The 22214-nt window shown below is 32.9% G+C and overlaps 1 protein-coding gene across 1 annotated transcript in view; it reads left to right on the top strand.

Annotated features, from left to right (window-relative positions):
• The window catches only part of LOC132697377 (cyclic nucleotide-gated channel rod photoreceptor subunit alpha), a 210123-nt gene that overhangs the window by 31064 nt on the left and 156845 nt on the right, over positions 1–22214 (top strand). The window contains exon 4 of the mRNA XM_060662836.1: positions 2875–3049. Coding sequence (XP_060518819.1) covers positions 2875–3049 — 175 coding nt within the window. The remainder of the gene's footprint in view (positions 1–2874; positions 3050–22214) is intronic.

The following is a 22214-nucleotide window of genomic DNA, read 5'->3' as shown; positions in this document are numbered from 1 at the left end:
CAGAAACCTGCAGCCAATATAAACAATTCGCTGCCTTCCTACCGTTATCAGTCACGTGTTTTTATCTTTTCAAAGTCCTTTAATCAATTAGAAAGATGAAATTAAGATTGGTCAATGGTCTGGTCAATGTTTAAAAAAAAAAAAAACTTGGTCGAATCAGCAACTTATTTTAACGAATTATGAACCTTCAACATTTCATAGCTTTTCACTCATGTGTAAAACAATGAATTATAGGTGAGACTACCTCCGACAAAGCTATGATAAATTTCTAACGTAAAACGGGGACTAACTTGAGCTGCACTTCGTACTCTCTCAAAAACGTTGAATGGTCGGTATAAGCTGAATGAGCAACACCATCTACAAGACAAAACTAAAAGAGAAGCATGCGGCAAATCGAAACCTGAACCGTCTGCCCCCTTTTGTCAGGAATAACAATAATGAGAACGCATGAGATATATTTATATTGAAGAGTTGTGCAAGTATTTTAGAAGTGATCTTCAGATACAACGCAATTGTCATAATTTATTAGATTTAGCGGTAGTGATATATATGAACAGCTGCTTGCTTTGACAGTAATATATTTATATGAGAGCAGCGCCAAAATTTCTCGTCCTGAATATGAAAGAATCAAAATTGTTATTAATTAATTAATTTTCAATATAATCCCTTTAACTTCAATACACTTATTACATCTTTATTAACTCAATCCCTTTAAAAAAATATTCTTTTGGTTTGTTTGCAAAACAAGCTAAAACAGCTTCTTTTAACTCAACTTCGCCGTTAAGGCGCCGTCCATGTAGTCCTTTTACAAATATTCAAACAAATAATAGTCGCTGGGGGCCATATCTGGACTATAGGGTGGATGATCTATCTGTTGGAACCCACACTCTAAAATGGCAGCTTGTGCAACACCAGCAGTATGGACAGGTGCATTATCGTGCAAAAGACGCACACCTCTGGTTAGTTTTCTTCGACGTTTTGCACGTATGCAGTCTCGCAATTTATGTAATAATGTTGCGTGATATTTACCATTGACAGTGATATTAGTTTCTTTAAAATCTATCAAAATAATTCCTTCACAATCCCAAAAGATCGTGGCCATCACCTTTTTTGTTGACTAGCAAACTCTGCATTTTCTCGGAGGTGCTTCACCCTTTTGACGTCACTCCATTGATTCTTTTTTCGATACAGGGTCATAATAGAGAACCACAGTTTCATCTCTCGTCACAATAGTTTGTATCACAGTCTTCGGTTCCGATCCACAGAGTTCCAAAAAAGACCGCGCCCACTGGACACGGCGTTGTTTTTGAATAGCCGATAGGTTTTTAGGAACCCATCTTTCACTAACCTTATGCAATGATCATGCAGGATTCGACGAACACTTGTATCAGAAATCTTAGTAATTTCTGAGATTTTCTTGACCTTTAAACGTCGATCATTCAATTCCACCTCTTCCACAATCGCAACAATATCTTCCGTTATGACCTCCACTGGTCAACCAGTCCTTGAATCACCTTCAAGGGACTCTTGCCCTATTCGAAAACGTTTTACCCATTCCTTCACTACAGAATACGAAGGAGAACTTTGGTCGTACACACCACCCAGCCTTTCTTTAATAATTTTAGGTGCTAACCTTTTTTTTTGTCAAAAACTTTAGGACTGCTCTATACTCAATTTGCGTTATTTGCGACATTTTTTCGGACACGTCTTGTTGAAAATGCTGTCAATAAGAAACTGTTTGGCGCAAGACTTAATTTTTTTTTTGGCAGTCTTCTAAGAGATATACTTAAAAGAAGACAATGTTTTATCGTGATACTGGAGCTGCCTGGGAAATTTTGGCGCTAACCTCGTATAATTATATTATATTTATTAGACGCAATAATTACAATAAAACTAACTGAGCAATGGACAAGGACTGTATGTTATTTAAATTTTAATTGATGATTTGAAGATAATCACATTAAATCACTATTTATTTATTTATTTATTGACAATTTAGGTTGCATACAGTACAAAGGACCAAAAAAGCATCCCCAGTGCATCTTAAAAAATTTGTTCACAGGTAAATCTAAGCTTTATGAATTATCAGCATAAAATTCCTAGTATTATACAAAGTAACTATTTTAATAGAAGCAAATAGAAAATATTTTATCATATCAAGAAAATATATTTTGTAATCTGGTGATTGAGAGTTATGTTTTATGTTGGGTCGACAGCGGTCAATACTTTAAGAGAGTTAGAGGTTTAAATTTTGATCGAATATGGTTATAATGATGCTTTTTTATGTGCAAGATATTTTTAAAAATTGTGTTGTACTTATATAACGTATAGTACAGTGCGAAAAGGGATTTGGGATTTTTAAAATGAATTGAGTGTCTTTTGATTAAGTCATCTATTTTATTCGATGCTACATTTCTTCGGCCAAGTTCGTAATGGTACGTCTTTTCCGCCATTTTTAGTATATATTTTACACTATAATATTTACAAAACTTAAATAACCTATTGAGCATACTTGCCAATCTTACTTATACTCCAGGAAGCAGAGAATTTCGATGACGAGCATCATAACCTTTTAGTAGAGTTTTTCTTTTCACGAGTAGTTAGTAATCAATGTTGACATTTTTTCACGTTTCTAAAGGATGAAAACGCATTAACAAACAACGAAAAGCAATTTGTAAAATATGGCGTGAATAAAATGTTAGCCAACGAGTGTCCAATCTGGAATGTACGGTGTCGAATGGAGAAAATTTTCCTTATCGTAAAGAAAATATATATGCGCCTACTGGGGGTTGAATTTTTTCTTGTGGTATTTATTTGGATTTAGGAGGTTAAAAACAACACGATAGATTGTGGCTAAAGTCTGGTTTATTTCAGGACAGCTCGGCAGGGCGTTTGGTGGGCGGGACGAGCTGCGGTGGCTCCACAGGCGGTGGTTGTCACGAACTTGATGAAATAGCGGTAGTTTCCAGCAACGCTGACCCCTGCCACGTTAAGTATGGTTCTGGATCTCATTTGGAAGGCGCCGCTAACGGACCGAGACTTGTGCCAGGTCAGTTGCTCCTTTACACACAATTCCTGCCATAAAAAAACTACGTTGCATCACAGAATACTTAACTTGTTAATACTTAGTTCTGTTTAGACAGGGAACTGGATAAGAGCCCACTCGAGATGATAAAACAATTTCCTAAAAAGCCAGTTAGGTTTTTTCGATAAGGGTGTGAAGTGTATATTCTAATAATTCAATATATAAAACAGAATAGTTCTGCATGGGTGTTTGAAATTAGGATTTGTTTTGTGTTTGTATCCCAAATGTATGAACAAACGAAACAAATTTGTTGATTAGCCATATCGACGATTTTAACTATTCCGTCAGATTGTTATTAGCCGATAATTTAATGATTTTGGCGACCTGAAAAATTTGAATGATTGCGGGTGTCTCATAGAAATGTATTGGTTGACACAAGATGCGGTTACGGTCCATCTTTTTTTCACCGCTTCAAACATCATTTTGATTTCTTAATATAGCAGAGGTGCATAAAAGCCATTTTTTTATATAGGTTATGAATAATGCGGTACATATAGTCTCACGGTCTTTTCTGTCTGCTTTTGTATTTTTGTTATTTTGTTAATTAAATTTTTGTCTAAAAAGAAATCATACGAGAGCGTTTATGCGCGAGTTTTTTTGCACTGACACACCAGCAGGTTAAGTACTGAAATTGAAACTTTCTTGACTGTGTGCTATATGCAGATAATTCTTTTCTGTCTATCTCACTGTTAACCATCCGAAATATCAAAAAATTTCTAGCTGCTAGAATAAGGAAAGAAACGAGTTGGGTGTTGAAATTAATCGAAAAAAATCAAAAATTGAAAAATATTATTGGCGTGGATGATCCTGTCCAAGTAGCTGATTTATTCGACACAACTCTCTGTCTTGTACCCGTCGATCGAAGCGAAATTTTGTATACTGCTATGTATCTGTTGGATGAAATATCTGTAACTTTCTGAAAGAAATTCAATATAAATATATTCTCTGAGCCTCTTAGTTTGTGTTTTGGAATATTTAATTTTTAGCAAAAAAAAAATCATAATTTTCTTAGCACTCTCGATATTTATCTTTAATGATTAAGGAGCATTTTTTGATTTAGGATTTTCTGGGTTTACATTTTCCAAAAAAAAATATTTTTTTAAGGCCGACTTCACCTTTTGAATCCAAAAAATGAAAAACAAAAAGAAAATGTTTTACGTTCATTGATATTGATTTTGATATTTTTTTGAAATTTGGTGCGCATTGACTTCCGGGCAGGCATGATATTGAATGTTTGGATAGAGACATTTATGATAAAAAGTGTTTTTTTGTTAAAAGTTCAACTATATATCAAAAATTAATAGGTTATTATTAATATTTATTCTGAAAATTACCCTTAAGGACTCGATTAATAAACACCCTGTACTTCAATGCATGGTAATTTATTCATATGTATTATTTAATGTCTTTTTTATGCACTATATCTGTATACCAGAGTGTTAATGCAGTTTTTGAAACTTTGTAGTGTTACTAATTGATTTGGTCGGTAATAAATATACAATTATTAAATATTATCACGCCTTTTTCCACACTTTCCACCCTAAACAAACCGAAATACAATGTCGAAGCAACATAGTTTTCGATGTTATCCACATTTTCTGTTAATTTCATGCTAAACGGACGCTCCGAAGCTAAAATGTTTATCAAATTAAACTGTGCCGCTAGTATAGGCGAGTTGACCAACAAGTTATAGATAATGGGCAGGTAATTTCGGTGAAATTTCGCTACGGCCGTCTGCCTTGGTTGGCCGACCGCGTCGATTTTGCGCCAGTGGTCGGTAGTACGTGCATGTGTTATCGCTATTAACAGGTGCTTTATTTCGCTACAGTACAGAAACTAATTTTCGCGGTCTTTTATGTACTTAGGACAACCGCACTAACGCGACGTTGGCGTTCCATCCAATTTATTTGTTCGCCGATTCTATCTCTAACGCGCTGCGCTGGAGAGACTGAAAAATTTAAAGCTCGAGCGTAAGTTTATATTTAAACGGGCTGCAAGATTACCTTTATAATGAGGTTTGGACGCTCGCGTTTGCTGCCATTTTGTGGTTAATGATTGCTTTAAAATTAAAAACCCGTTAACTTAAAAACAACTGATTCTTTCCTTGTTTAAGATAATTAATCCAAGGGAATACATACAATGCCTATTGGAATACTGCTGTCACAGTCAGTACGTCCAAATAACGAATAATAAAATTCAAAAAACAATAAAAATGTATAGTTTATTCAGGAGCAGCTAGCAGTAGGTGGGCTTCTATTACCAAAGATATGCAGACTTAGTGATTGTGGTACCAGAAAATTTTACTAGCACTCTACCAGAAAAAAGCCCAGAGGCTATAAAAATCGTTGAAAACTGATGTTAAAATGAGTAGCGAACAGTTAACCGAAGAAAATGACAGTTACGATATTTACTAAGAGGCGAGTCCTAATAGGACTGAAACCGGCAGTAGTATATGGAATAAGGCTATATTTTTCCAAGAAAGCAATGCATTTGAGAGTCACAGTCACAGAGCTAGAACATCGTGCAATAGAAATAAAGATGAAAAAAAATTGGAATAAAAGAATTTGCGATCTACATTGAAAGTCAACCGGCAATAAAAGCTATTTAATCCAGCAAAATAACATCCAATATAGAATGATTTTAATCTTTTAAAAGTTAATAAGTTAGTTTATATTGTTGGTACATTCTTTCTGGATTTCTCCTGCGTCGAGTATTATGTTACAAATGTGCTAAACGGCATTTGAGAAGCGAACGGAGCGAATGTTTATTAAATAAGTGACATAAAAAGCTTACCAAACTTGTTGCATACTATACTTTTTCTACGACTGTTCGTTTTTGGGTACATTTTTGCAAAACAGCAAGAATATATTAAGTGACCTCTCGGGGTCAAAATTTACAAACGTCAAAATCCAAGCTGTAAGGTAATAACTCCGAAAACATCCGATTGCTCGCAAACATGTGCTATAATATCTCGAAACTGTGCGAAGTGGCTCGGATCCGTGGGAAACGAAACTGACGTGGTCAAATGCACGCTAGATCGGTGTATAATCTCAGTTTATCTCTTCAGTAGCAGTGCTAACTAATATTGTTATTCCTCTTACTGAAAAGTGTAACATATATGACATTCAATGAATGACAGAATGCAGAAACATTTTTGCTTTGAACTCGGAGAAAATCTGGGCTTCTTAAAAAGGCCATCTCGGGAATTTCAAGAATGGAAGCGTGGAAATGCGAAAAGGGGTATGGGCATAAAATGCGTTTTTGAGATAACCAAGAAAAATTGTTTAAATTTGTAACAATGGTTATAATTGCTGGTGTTCATAAAAATAAGATAAATGCAGGTTACTCAATTATTCAGATATGCACATATTCCTTTTCTCAGAGGGGCACATACGACAATTCTAACGCCAAATATGAATATATCAAAAAATGGCACATACCCCCTTTGAAATTTCCAATTTTCAATAATTAATAAAATAAAAACCGAAGTGGAAACTACGGCTAGCACTTTTCCTCAGACTCGATGGCAGCATGTTTCGAAGTTGTTGCTCAATATTTAAGAATAATCCAGCCTAGAATTGTTAATTAATTTAATGCATATAAGAACCACCTTTCATTGATATTCATCCTTAAATTGAATAAATAAATACATTATTGGACACATTAAATGAAGAAACAACTAATACCATTCATATCGGCTAGAGTCTGAGAACGCAATCTATTTAGGCAATAAAACAAGACGAGCGGCGCACTCAAAAACCATTTCCAATTAACTTTGCACCCATCGCATTTCACTGGCCGTTAATTTTGGACACGCGAGAAGCGCCACAAATCCCAATGCTCACTCGATTTTATCTATGCGTAATGTAATTTCCGTTTATTTCAATTTTATCAACCTGCGAACACTTTGTTTGAGCAGCGGCAGCGTTCAAACAATTAGCCACAGATAAACAATCCCCACTGCACTTTGACGCCAGTCGAACCGATTAAAACCTCGATCATCAAGTGCATATTAAGTTTTCATCATTTCGTTATTGCGAATAAAGTTACACATTTCAGTCATAGTAATGGTTAATAGACGGTAAAGCTAGATTAAGCTTGATATTTCAGAGTTTTAAAAAAAATGTTGATTTCGCATGCTGTAACCACTCTAAGTCAATGCCAGTATTTCCACCTTGGTCTGTATCATACTATAACAGACCTGTTGCTTAGAAACCTGTCGTCATTTCCAAATTAATCCACACATAATCGTATTAATTTGCGTGTGCAGAATTTCATAAGGCGGGATAAGTGCTGTTTTTGTTATACTATTGTCCATTCACAAGAGGGGTTAGTCACTGGCACTGACAGATTACATTACATTACTTTCTTGGTTTTTTTTACGTCTCATTTGGACTGTTTATTGCTGACGATCTGTTGGCTTCTAGAGTGTGCTCTCTGAAAGTCTTTCAAGAAGAAAGAAGAGGACTGTACAATTTCAATTTCTTCGAAAAATTTTTTAAAAATATTTTAGGTGAAATTATACGGCAAATCCTTTTCTACATTACGGTCACTTTGAATTTTGAAAGATGTGTTAAGTTAAAAAAAGCATATATTACAAAAATACATAAGTATATTTCTTAGGTAATTGCACCAATAATATAACTAATATGACGTACAGGGTGCCTAGTTATAATTTGACACACCATAAATTAAATAAAAAATTGTAACTACATATATACAAAAGTTGTAGGAATTGTTCGAAATCGGTTGGATATTTGAAATGAAACAAATGAATACCGGAAAATGCTTTTTGCTTGCTTTGCTTGTTTTGGTTACTTGATTTTCGATAATTATTAAAAGTTTACACATACTTCATATTGAAAATGAATTTTAAGTCCAAATATTTCTGACATTTACAAAGAGAACGCAACCATATTATATACTATTATTATATATGGTGGTTGTTTTTAGAAAAATTGGAGCTTTACAATTTTGATTAAAAAAATGTGTTTCATTAAAAAATGCGTTGTTTTAACATTTTTGTAAAAGTCAGTAATTTTTAAATGCATTTCCAAATTTAAATGTGAGTTTGGTGTCAAATGTTAAATGACGCAAATTGACACAAATAAAATCAACAAAATGTAAAAATTTATCGAAGAAAAAAAGTTAGCGAAAAAAGCGATTTTATCGACTTTTAATTAGTTTTTGATGGTTGGGTCAGATTGGCCTTTGATATAAATTATCAAATTAAAAAAAAAAACACCAAAAAATAGGTACCGACCATTCATTATTACAAAGTGAATTCTAAGGACCCTGGGTTACAAAATAATGTTACATCCTTCAAAATTCAAAAAATTAAAAAATCAATCATATCTGTTCCATTTCAAATATAACATTTAGGTGCTGAGGCAGATTATTACTCCGGTATAATCGTAACTCATTGATTTATATTGTGTTCGTCGAAATGTGTTTGTCAATATTCCATATTTCTCCAGCTGTTTTTGTCAGTTGTAGTATTTTTTTTTCAATGAAGCGACATTGCAGATTCTTTGCTATTTTGTACGTTAAACTAACAAAGACGGATCGGTGATTGAAATAATTACAATAATATAATTAAAACACAACTATCCATTTATACAATTATTTTACATTTTTGGACAGAAATAAGTCAAAGTTATGCGTCCTCAAAAACAGCGGCCTATTTAATTGCTAATAACATTAATAACATTAATTTGTTACAGAAGTGATAGCGATTTAATTCTTCACGTATTCAATTATTTTTTCTGCAGGTTGGGTTCTTGACGATTCACAAAACTCCTTAAAAAAAGTTCTCTATGGTGATAGAAAATTGGAAGACCTGAAGTTTTTCTGCAATTTCATAAATGCTCATTGTTGTTTTTGAAAACGCATTTTTTTAACCGCACAAGGCCGGGAAGGAAACAAAATAAATCGTCAAATTAAAACACGACAGTTTGTTTCGATCCTACCTTCGTTGGAATAATGTAAATCACTTCTCTCAAAAACAATCTTCTGCATTTGATGGAGTTTTTCATTTCATACAACAGTTACCTATGGTTTTTGTTTCTCGAAATATCCCGTGGCAATTTCACTGCCAATTGTGTGATTTTTGACCGGTAATGTTTAGGAACGGCGAATCAGGTAAGTGGTTGCACGTAATAAACCTTTCGCTTTGAAACGTTCATTCTAAATGAAGACGATACTCACATCCGTGTTTAGTTCGTTGACTCCCATTTCCTTTTTGGTAAACAGTAAGTCGTGTGCAACAATCGTATGAATGTGTTCATGCCTATTTCGTCTTTGTTTGAACTGCTTTGTTTTATTTGTTGTAAATTTCCGCTTTACAGGTTACTTGTTACACTTCTTTTTTTAATAATTATTCGATATCCTTCCTGAAAACATCAACCTTATTTTTAAAACTACATGCATTGGGACTAAATATTATTATAGTTTTATTATCCTCTTGTGCTGATCAGTTTCGATTCATTTATGTCAATAAGTTGTCATTTAATAAATATACAGTGTCCACGTCATATTCTTCCACATTCAACCATTCAACCATTCGATCAACCACGTTATCAAGAGCCCACATTTTTTCTTCTCGATGACATGATCGGCGGTCTTTCTGCTAACCATTAAATGAAGTAAGTAAAAATAAATGTTTCTATTTAGTAGCTATTGGTCTCCTTCATTCGTTTCCGTTGGTAATGTAATCGTACGTAACGATTGTAAGTAATATCATCTTGGTACTGTAAACTTAACGGGGAAGTTCTGAAACTAGGGGGTGGTACTAGCTATCAAGCTTCTTCTACTATTTTTATTGATTTATTACACTACCACTTGGCTGCTTAGGAGTTCACTTAAAAATGTGAACTCGAGTTTACTAGTTGTCAGTGTTGATGTAACTCATCACCATGTGGCCTGATCGTTTTTTTCATAGTGCCCGCTAGTACTTTAATTCTAAAATGCACATTCACAACGTAATGTCTGCACGTAATTCATCCAGACTGTTTAAAACGTTTCCTCGTAAATATTGTGCCCAAGTTGACACCAACAAATCAAACAAAAACGCGAAAAAAGATTTTAAAACAAGGAAACCTCTCAGCGGCCAACACGCCAGAAGCATGAATTGTAGCGATATAGAGACGACAAAGCACATTTATTTGGCAAGGGAGTAGCCAACTGCTATTTTTCACCGAGACTCGACAAATTACTTACTGCGTCTATACCGCATCTATTTTTAACGTTGAATCGGTGTGTATTGTCGCAAAATGTTTGGGTTACGCGTCTTTTGCATGAGGCTAGCTGCAAATTGAGGAGTTCAACACCGCAGTTAATCCAACACCAGAAAAAATTATTAATAATTAATTGGAATAATATTTTTTATATTTAAATATTTTTGTTTGCAATTTTTTCCAAATTCTTACAAATCTAATTTTGGTTTTACAAAAAGAGAAAGTTATGAAACAAAAAAAAAAAAAACGGAAATTTCCTTCGTTATTTTAGGCATGTAATGAAAAGAGTTGTGTTTATCAGTTAATGCTTTTAAACATTTTGAGTAGTTGCGAGAAATGTACAATGCCATTTTGTACTTTAGAAACTCTATCGTAATAGTATATTATGTAACAAGTGCGGTAAACGGCATTTGAATTTATTTGAGTTTATTTGACGCGAGCGGAGCAAGTGTTTAATAAACGATGACTTGTAGTGTATTATGCGACAAGTGCGGTAAATGGCAGAGTTTACCAGACGATTTGCATACTATACTACACAAAAAAATCGCAATTTAAAAATTAACAGATTATCGAATTACTAAATTTCGTACCATTCTAACAAAATATTTACTAGTTGCCATTAAGCCTATTCGTTTATCGTTCCGATCGGTTCTGGTATTGTTGTCTCTTTTTAACTGTGTGCGTTACACAGTTAAAAAGTTAAAAAACACAATTTCATTATCATTAAGTAGTTTATTTTAAGAAAAAGGCTGTAATTACAAAAAAAATCATCCAAGGATAGAGCTTAGAGGACCTAACCTTCAATTTTGTTTTGTTTGTAATGATGAGACATGGATATTTGAAAATAGTACCATTGGTCTGGGTAAGATATTATTATAAAAACTGTGAAAACCACTAAAGTTCATGCGAAAATCTCTTTTTGAAACTTAAATTATAAATGTCACTTGGCTTACCGAATAGTCCACTTGATTTTAATTGCAGCTTAGTATTTCAATTGTCTGATATATTGCATAACATTTTTCTGTGTATTAGTTTTTGGGTACATTTTTGCAAAACAATGCGAATACATTCACTGACATGACCATTAGAACTGACAAACGTGTTCAAGGCTAGGGAGATATCTCCGAAAACATCCGATTGCTCCCAAACCCATGAGCTAAAATCTCGGAAATGTTCGAAGTGGCTCGGATCCATGGGAAACGAAACTGACATGGTAAAGTGACTCGTCCTGCACGCTAGATCGGTGTGTAATTAGGTATTTTATAGATGGGAGTAGAAAAAATAAATTAAGTACAAGTTTATATAAAAATATTAGAAATATTGTCACTCCTTACTTTGTAATAATAATAATAATAATAATCACTTAATAAAACCATTACGTTTTATTGACTCCCCGGCACTGGCATAAAGAAGTTGGCAGGTGGCATGAGGACTATAGCGACTGATCTGGGAATCAAGCAATCTGTGGCAGACAGATCGGGAATATGAGAACAAGCCATCAAGCCTAAGATGAGCCAAGTTAGTCCAGAGAGTACGCGGAGGTTGTAAACCAAAAGAAAGTCATTGCTACTGGTCGTTTGACTACGACATCCTAATATGTCTGCTGACTAGTTGCTTGTTATACAATTTTTTTTATTATTAAAAAAAAGCTGGAACAGTATATTATGCAACAAGTTTAATAAATGTCATTTTATTCACAAGTTTGATTTGATACACGATTACATTATTGGTACTAATCTACCGAAATCCGAGAAAATCGCTTCAGAATGCTTGGCCGGTACATAATTGCGTATTTTATTGCCTGTACTATGTTTATACTCTAAGCCAACTTTCATTATAGATTGCGGAGTTTTCATAGAGATACCAATTTTAATGTTGAAGACCTGTCCCGTGCATAGACAAGTAAATAACATCGTTTGTTTTTGTGCCTTACTTCAGGTTTTAAGATTGCTTATTTAAACACGAAAATCACAACTTATAAAAAATTAATAAATTATAATTAATAATTAAATTTTAATAAGGTATTGCAAATAATCGAAGTCTCATTGGGAGAAGGCGCTGCGATCGATAAAAGCAAAGCACTGCTCCATTGTCAGTTAGTCATTTTTAGTTGATTTAAAAATGTAAGAAAATCTTCAGTGGATTGCAAAAAACGAAAAATAAATTCAAGTTTTTTAAATCGGCGACTTTATATTTGATTGGCTAATAATGTTAGCCCAAAAATAGTTTTCTCAGTTATACAAAGGCAATGAAGGTAAAGTCTGTTCATAGATATAAGAAAGTGACCAATTGCTTTTGAATGGGCTTATCCAAGGGTGGTCATCAACATACAATGCAACAAGATTATTACCTAAAGTTTCGGAATTTAAATTCAGGTAAAATTGTGGTCCGTAATAGAAAATAATTTTATACCTACCTGTGTTTAATATTCTTTGGTTTGGTATACTACTTAGTTTAAGTTTATTAGTAGTCATTCTTATTTCGTGTGTAAGACAGCTTGTGTTGAATCGTGTGCGAATTATGCAAAATATGTACGAGTCTAGTGTATCTCGGGAGATGCTCCCGCCCAAATATAGAAAACACTATTCTATTGAGACTAAGGAAGTTATAAACAATGTTTATTTGACTCTCATTGAACGTGGTGCCAGTAAGCAAGCGTCTTTAGAAGAAACGGCTAAAATTCCAACATCAACTGTATGGAAAATTGTGAATAATTCCATTTCAGCGAGGAAAAAAAGAAGCGATGCTGACATTTTCTCGAGTGTAGGTGAAAGTGATTAAGATGTAATACGGCGTAAAAGTTACCAGTTATACGAGGAACAAAGCGTGCCTACATTAGATATCTTAATTATTAGGCTTGGAAAAGATGAAACCGGTGTTAAATGTGGCAGAACTTCCTTATAGGTTTTAGATTTAAAAAAATTGGCAAAAGGCAAGTTTTATTGGAATATTTTAGAATTCGGAAATGGCGACTGGAATATCTAGAAAAAATTAGGATTTACAGAAAACAACAAAGGCCAATTATTTACTTGGATGAAACCTGGTTCGACACTTATGATACCCCGGAAATGGGTTAGGTTGACTCAACTGATAAGTGTAAAACAAACGCGTCATCAAAAAGAGGTAAAAGAATAACTATTTTGCATGCTGACGCTAAGCTCTAAAGATGGTTGGATTGCAAATGAACTTTCTCTGTCTGCGAAAAATATTAAAGATTCTTCTCTGGATTACCATGAAGACACCACCGCTGATTTATTTGAAAGGTGGTTTAAAAACAAACTAATTCCATACATTCATCCTAATAGCGTCATTGTAATGGACAATGCAAGTTATCACAGTAGACAGTTGACTAAAACCCCTTCCTCATGTTAATTGAGGTTCCACGTAGCTTGAAACTACTGAAGGAATACGTCTGTGATAATTATGCAAAAAATCTAGGGCATGCAGTTTTAAGGCTTCCACCTTACCACTGTACATTTAATCTCATTGAACATGTTTGGCACCAACTGAAATCTGCCATTCGTCGTAACAATGTTTTTCCCCGTGTTAACTCCCATATCTTCAAACTTATAGAAACCGAAGTTTTTAACATCCCTCCACGAAGTTGGGAAAATTATGTTAAACATATAGAAAAAGCAGAACAATCTTACATCCATATTGCAAATAATATAGAACAAATAATAATTAGAACAGGCGATGATAGCGATAGTGATACTGATATATTATGTGAACAATTTTAAGTAATTTAAGTAGGCAATAAAAATAATTTGTAATTTTATTTTAGATTTAAACAAAAATACATATATAAATAAATAAATATTGTTTAGTATAATTCCTAACAAAACCCCAAATAATTAAATTCTAAGTAAAGTACGGACCTGTTCGGCCATATTTTCCTTAATTCGTATCAGTTAGTCACTTTCTTATATTTATGAACAGAATTTAACTTCTTGGACCCGTATTGCAGTATTTATCTATCAAAGGCTGATTCCCATATAATTTTACTAGATTGTGCTCCTAAAACATGTGGCGATCAATGCGCAAAAAGCTGGTCTGCCTCGTCATTTTAGGTACACAAATTATATATCAGCTTGCGCCACAACATGCCAGAGGGTTGAAATTGGGTTAGATCGATGAAACCTGAGCTAAACGGATTTAAAATGTCTTCATCGTGCGCTAAAGTTGCGTTTGTTTTCCATTACTTTTCATTTTTCTTTATTTAAATTTAAAATTAAAAAGCGGAATATATATTTATTCACGATGAATGAAAAAATCACAGATGGTGTAGTGTGGTCAATCTCCTAATTATTATTTTTTCAATAATGATTCGGACCTAATTTGTTGTAGTGTCGTATAATTTGAAAACTAGGGGAGCGTGGGGCTTAAGCTTTTTATTCCTTTAATTAAATTTACCCAAATTTTGGCGAAGCTTCTGACCGTCGTGCCCCACTCTGCCCTCTTTATAATGTTACAAATAATAATTAGAGTTATTTATTAAAAAGTTTTTAATATAAAGACATGACTGATTAGTAATTATTTTTCTATCGATTAAAATTTTTTTTATTGGTATTTATGTGATTTTCGAAAGCTCTGGCTTCAGGCATTATCCAAAAAATAACACTTTCAATAAATTAATTATGATATAAAAATAATAATATGGAATCGCCTTTTTGCAATTATTACAAGAAAAAACGAAAAAATTTTTTTAATTTTTGAGGTGGGCCTCCTTGCCCCAGGTGGGCTGCTTTGCCCGACCCTCGCCTATATATTGGTAGTATTTTGGATAATTCAAGTTTAATGTAATTTTTTTAGTAGGATATTATTATTTAAAGCTGCTACTTCGTTCAACAAGTCCACAAGCGTTCAAGAGCTTTTAGTTTAGTATTTATTTAATCTAAACTAGTGGAAACTTAATCACTTAAACGGCATTTTTATCAAAAAAGCAATTTTCGAACTTTGGCCGCAATTTTGGAAATATTTGCTGTATTGCAGTGAAAAGTCGGAATGGTAAAAATCAATAAGCAAGCTAACGCGTGGTACGAGAACAGTGGCATAAAATTAGTTCGCGGAAAGTTTTCGGGCAATATTTTTCGACGGAGGAAAATCAAGACGTAAACTTTTCCAGAGCGAGTTACGAAAACGATTCGTGGAAGCTTAGGAGGTGAAAAATTGCGGATCCTTTTGCCAACTAAGGCGAACTTGTTTAAATGTATCATTTACAAAAACTTTCCAACTGTTAATTGTAGTTTGGGCATAGTTTGAATGTCTTTTGATATATTATATATGATTTTGATGCGGGGTTATAAATTGTAAACTACGAATTTCGTTTATTTATTGTACATAACAATATAAACGATTTTTTTTTATAATAAAACTAGTATAATTCTCTTTAATATTTCCTCTTATCAAATCAAAACAGTTAAGCCGTTTGAAAGTCATAGTTTTAACCAGACATCATTTCGGTTTCTCTTTTGTTAGTAAGAAAAGAACGATGTGTTTTCATACATACATTTCTTACCTTGGTTAGTTTTGCGAAAATTGTACAGTTGATCGGGTTACAAGTAGTTACAAATACTATAATAGGTAACATATTACCGCTCCGCTGACAAAATTTTCATATTGTAACCAGTTAGGATAGATTATGAACCAACTATACATCAAAATTAGAAATAGTTTTTTTTATACTGATTCTATTATTGCAAATATTTTGGGATGTTTTTGAAAAGGTGAATTTTTGATTTTATAGGATGTTAAATGTGAATATTTTCAAATAAATCGTATATATACAGTTTTTTATTTAATCCATAAATTTATACAAATCGTCGATATTGTTGAGAAGTTTTTAAAGGGCTGTACTTTTTGGCTGCTTAACAAATTTACATATTTTAAGTAGTTCATAATACCACTTTCCATTAACAAATTGCTCATTAAGAAGCGGTTTTATTTTGTTTAACTCTCAATATCTCTAGTTATATTCACATTTAATGCAATACTAACTGAAGAAATATTTTTTACGGTTGCTCTTGGGTAATGCGAGTTTTACGCGACATTGAGGCATAATTAGCTTTCGTATTTTGCTAGTTCGTGAATTAACTAATTAACTAAGAACTAAATGGGCAGTATTGATGATACAACAAATGCAATTTTCGAACCATAAACCCTTTTCGACAAAAATAATTTTAGAAACTTATTAAGATCATCTAGTGCTGCACTAAAAGCAGACAAGAAGTAAGATTTATACAAAAATTGAACTGCTTTATCTCAGTCAAAGGAGGAAAAAATAAAAAAAAAGCTTATTTACTATTAGTGCTTGAAACAATGTTAAGTTTGGCTAGTACTTTGCTGAGATTTGGAATATTTATGGCACACGGGGTTGTTTTTAAATATAAATTGCGCCTAGAAACTTGCAAATATCTCACGAGCGTATTAAATTTCGAGCTCATTCGGAACGTGTTCAACAGATTCTGGAACCGGTACAAAGTATTTTCGTTCGAAAGGTAAAGATTCCACTTTCAAATTTTTTGGTTATTGTTTTGATTCATTGACGTGTATGGATTTTGCATGGTAGGAACACATTTTGTTTGACTAAAATCAAGATGTCGCTGACTAGCTTATTTCTGAAATTACAAAATATATTAAATGGGGTGTTTTTCCAGAGAAACAATACATTCACAAAAATAAAGACAATAATAGAATAATGATTACATTTTTAGATGATGCTAAGCCCAGGAATTTCAGATCCCGATTCAGCTTCAGATTGATCTTGAAAAACCCAATCTGTTTATTTTAATTTTTATATAAATCGAAGAATATAGGAATTGTATTAATGCTACTTTTCTTTTTAATACCCTTGTAACTGAGAGGTGGACGGCAATATAAATTTCAAAATTAATTTTTTCTACTCCCGTCTGTAAAATAGCTAATTACACAACGATCTAGCGTGTCAGAAGCGTGACTTTACCCCGTCAGTTTCGAGCCACTTCGGACATTTCCGGGATTTTACGCTTTGAATTTTGACGTTTGTCAATTCTGACGGTCATGTCAGTGAATGTATTCGTGTTGTTTTACGAAAATGTATCCAAAAACTAACGGTCGTAGAAAAAGTATAGTATGCAACACGTTCGGTAAACTCGTTTATTAAACATTTGCTCCGCTGCGTTCCGCTCGTGTCAAATAACCTCGTAAGTCAAATTTCGTTTACCGCAGTTGTTGCATAATATACTATTTTATATTCGCTTCTGTATAATACACCAATCTAGCGTGTGGGGCGTAACGGTCATGTCAGTGAATGTATTTGTGTTGTTTTGCAAAAATGTATCTAACGGTCGTAAAAAGTATAATATGCAACACGTTTGGTAAAGTTTTTGTTGCATAATGTACTCTAATTATTTTATTACATAGTAAACGAATTTGTATCTAAATATTGAAATTCCTATTCGGTTTACGTATCGAATAGGAAAATACTCATTGTTTAGTTTTCTTGTCTCGATCGAGACGAAGAAGTAGTAGGTGTTTTCAATGTTAGCCCGTACAAAAATGACTAGGGACAAAACTATTAATTTTAACTCTTCCTGATTAGTAGACGACCATATAGCGCTGCAGTGGTAGTGGATAATAATTGGCACAAAACAAGTGCGTGGATTAAAGATATGAGCCCGAATTTAAATACTAATAATAATACTAAATACTAAATTTAAATAGTAATCATGATGTGGTGTCACAAAAGTAAAGCGATTTTCCGAGCTCCAAGAAGTGTTCGGTATACTTTTAGAACATATGTGTATGCTTTTTTAGTCAACCATTGTCTTGACTAAGTTTTCATCAACTCTCAATGTCCCATTACATTTAGAGAAAACATGATTGATCGCGACAGTATTTCCAAATGGGACCATTAAAGAAAATAGAACGATTTATTTTTGCGCAAAACGCGTTGCGGGATATATTTCTCGCTTTATAACCGCAAAATTAAAAAAGTGATTTTATTCGAAGAAATGGGTTTTATCCCGCCATCTGCTGTATTGAAGTGACATGCACGACAAATCGAAAAACGGCAAAATACTAGAAGTGTAACCGTCGTACCGGAGGCAATGAGAAAAATACAAAATGTTTGTATGAAAACACCCTTTCACTACATTCATACGGACACGGATTTATCGATCCTAGTAATTTTTCCTTTGTTGTTAGCGTCTTTCAGCTAAAATAAAAATAAGGGCAATAATAAATAGATCAGAACTCTCACGGGAGGTTTATTCTATTAAACTCGGGACACGTCGATAAGGGAATGTAATGTTAAATTGATGAATCGTTATTTAAATTTAGAAATCCTAAGGCGTGGAGAAAGTGCTCTTTAATATTAAACAGTGCTGCAGCTTTGTGTTCCCAAACGGTATTATTTTCCTACTAAGGGCGTGATGCATTTCGAAAAGGTCAGAGGTCTACTTTCTATAGCTTTTTGTAACACCTTGAAAAGTTTAACATAATATGTAATGTTATTTTTGTAAGTGGTTTTCCACAACCCAGAACATTATAATTGCTTACCTTCTTGTAATTTATTATTTGTGTCGATAATAAAATTTGTGTTACATGTGAACTAACGTGTAAGAACGACTGCCTTTGCTGCTGAAACGGCATTGTTTACTTACTTATTTGATAAAGCTTTTCTAGATAAACTTTGTAGATTTAACAATATACAGGGTATCTAAATAGCTGGCGTCACTGTTGCTATATACAAGTTTTTATTGCTGTTTTGTCGTTTTATTGCGAGAATTTCATCAGTAACTTTTAATTCTGGAAAAATATATAAAATAGTTACAGAAGAACTGATTTACCTTTTAAAATTATGCAAAAAATCGAAGTAAACCAAGATAACTGCTGCTAAACGTCTTTTAGTCCATGATGATGGAGTTTATGTTTCGATATTCACTATTATATCCCCTATGTAAATTTTGTTAATTTTGAATATAGAAAAATTATGGTCCAAACTAACCAAAATAAAGCATATTCATGTTATCGGTCAATCAATTATGTCGCGTGACATAATTGTAGCCCCATAAAGAATTTCAAATTCTGAGTATTACAATCAAGCTTAAGATTATTGATAAAGAGAGAAAGAAATTGATCCGTCATGTGCGTATTGACACCTCGTAACTCTTCACGAATATTTCGGATTTAGCAAATCGATATCTTCACTTGGTATGATAACTTAATGGTAATTCTATTTAAAAATCGAAGATTAATTCCGGCTTCCGACTTAACCTTTAACCTATTACATTTTCCACATATTTAGTTGGTAATAAATCAAGCTTTATTTCTTGGTTTAACGACAAGAAAAAAGCTTCACCATTTAGCTGAAAGAAACAATTACAATGAAATTATGATAGAAAAAATAAATTCGAAGTCTTAAATTTTCTACTTGAACTTTTTAAAGTTTGTAGACCTAAAATTAAGAAATAAGCAACTTTGCTTCATTTAGTGATTAGCCTTTAGTCTTATAGAGTTTATATAATGATAAAATATTTATATACAAACTTGGTATTTATGGCACATATTATGCTCTTCTCTTAGCTCCTTGGATTTAGTTTTTGCTCTAAATTTAGGTCTGGCAATGTAATTTTGCTCAGTGCAATTTAGTAGTAGAATTAGTTTCGCCTGTGAATATTATATAAACTAATCAAAATTACTGTGGTGTGGTCTTGGTGATGCTCATGTCACCGAACGTTCATTCGCAATACTAAACAATAGAAACAACGAAACTAAAATTATTAAGCAGTAATTTGCAATTAAGTAGAACTTCTATTTTTTGTCTATTATTGGTACTTTGTCATAGTCTTTCCGCTTCTCCAGGTTATTCTTCGTGAGAATTGTCCAATATTGAATTATTTGCACGCCAACAAAGCAGCAATAGAATGGGGTGTTAGAAGAACTGAAGTACAATCAACAGTTTGTGTTAAGGTAGAAACTAAACGCGAAAACGCGTAATACTTACAGAAAAAAATATAAGTATTTTATAGAGGTAAAAAAGTATTTTATAGAGTTACCATAGAGACAATGATAATCTTGTTGAATGTTAAAGCAGTTCGTACTTGAATCATTAGTGGCACTAATGAATGTGAAATTTCTCCACAAGGTCTACAGCTCCCACTATTTGTTGTATAAGTTATCTTCATTTTAATTATAGAAAAAACCGTTTTCATAATAATAAATTTAGATTTTTATTTTTATTATTTTCATTGTAATGTAAAGGAAATTAATTAAAGGGAACGGACCATACAAAATATTTTTATCTAAATATATTAAAATGCATTAAAAAAATACTTCAAAATTAGATATTAGACAGTGCTCAGAACTGTGCTCCGAGAGTCGCCATTTACCATATAATAAGCTTCCCCAAAATACAGGATATTTCGGAGGAGATAACTTTATAATTCTGCAATCCATGGCTGACTTTTTATTCCTCCCATCTTATGTTTCGTAACCATCAAATTGCCCAATATTAAAATTCTGACCAAGTTTCAAGTATCCGTTTATACTTTAATCGAGTTTTAACAGCATCCTTTTCTCGTACCTGAACGTATCTGCTGTGCATTTTTAGTAGAATTTAACGAGTAACGGCCTTTTATGGCGAGCAAAAATCTTTTATTATTTTCTATAAAACAATAAAAAAGCGACCGCCCGTCATAAATAAGTTATTCTTTTAATTAAGTTCCGTTCTCGTAATTGCTATGAAGGGGTTGAGTGACTTCATTGCTTTGCTGGAATATACTTTCGAACGTTCGAATTAAACAGATTAAACAGTTTCATCTCCGCTACAATCTGAGCAACCAAACCAACTTTTTTCTCATATGTGATTAATCGATAGTTAACTTCTTTTTTCAAATGACATCCCGACATAGCCGCCCCTTTTGTGACCTTGTAGTATCTAATACGTGACAGAAAAAGAAATAAGATTTCTAGAATTAATTAAAAAATAATAATATCGACGCTCACAATTATACCTACATGAAAAGTAGTTTTGGTCCAAATAGTGTTTATGAATTTTTCAAATTGGATCTATATAGGATAATTCAAATTTGACCTCCGTCATTGCAGCAAAATTGCTAATTTCTTTTGAAATTTCCTTTATCTCTGGAGATGTTCGATATCGAAAATTGAAGATTTAGTTTTTATTTTTTTCAGACAATTTGACAAGGTATCCCAAAACCATTTTTTTTATCTTAAAACATTTCGTTTTGAGAAATGCGAAGCTGTTATTATTTTAGCAGGGCAGTGGTTGACAGATCGCTCGGAGAAAGATGGATGGAGAGATTCGGACCAATTAATTTTCCTTCTAGAACAGTCGATCTTACAGCTATTGATTGTTTTTGTGGGGTATCTTGAAACAAGAGGTTTACGCATACGAAATATATCAATAAGAAATTAAAACTTACTAGTTAACAATTTAATAAATTTATTACATAGATGCAGCTGTCTCGAAGTTTGACTTTGACATTCATAATTGACTGATTTTCTTTTATTTATTACAATCCCTAACTTGGAGCAAAGTTTCTAATTTCTTTTGAAAGTCGCTTTATCTCTGGGGATGTTCGAAATCGAAAATTGACAAGTTATCTTAAAACCCAATTTTTTAAAATCTTAAAACATTTCGTTTTCCGAAATGCAAAGCAATGTTTTTTTAGCAGACAGATCGCTCGCAAGATTTTAATTTATAAACACATAACATACACCATTATTTGCTTTGTTCATTAATAATGGGAGCTTATCTATATCATTGTGGCTTCTATGACATAAAAGAATAAGAACAATTTTAATAGTCATCGATTTTTTAAAAAACCACTAGAATCTGTTACTTTTTACATACATATTGAATATTGTTGATATACGATAAGTTTTACTTC

The sequence above is a fragment of the Cylas formicarius genome, unplaced genomic scaffold (assembly GCF_029955315.1).
Source record: "Cylas formicarius isolate icCylForm1 unplaced genomic scaffold, icCylForm1.1 PGA_scaffold_1__22_contigs__length_36826433, whole genome shotgun sequence".
Taxonomy (NCBI): Eukaryota; Metazoa; Arthropoda; class Insecta; order Coleoptera; family Brentidae; genus Cylas; species Cylas formicarius.
This window is presented reverse-complemented; position numbering and strand designations above follow the sequence as displayed.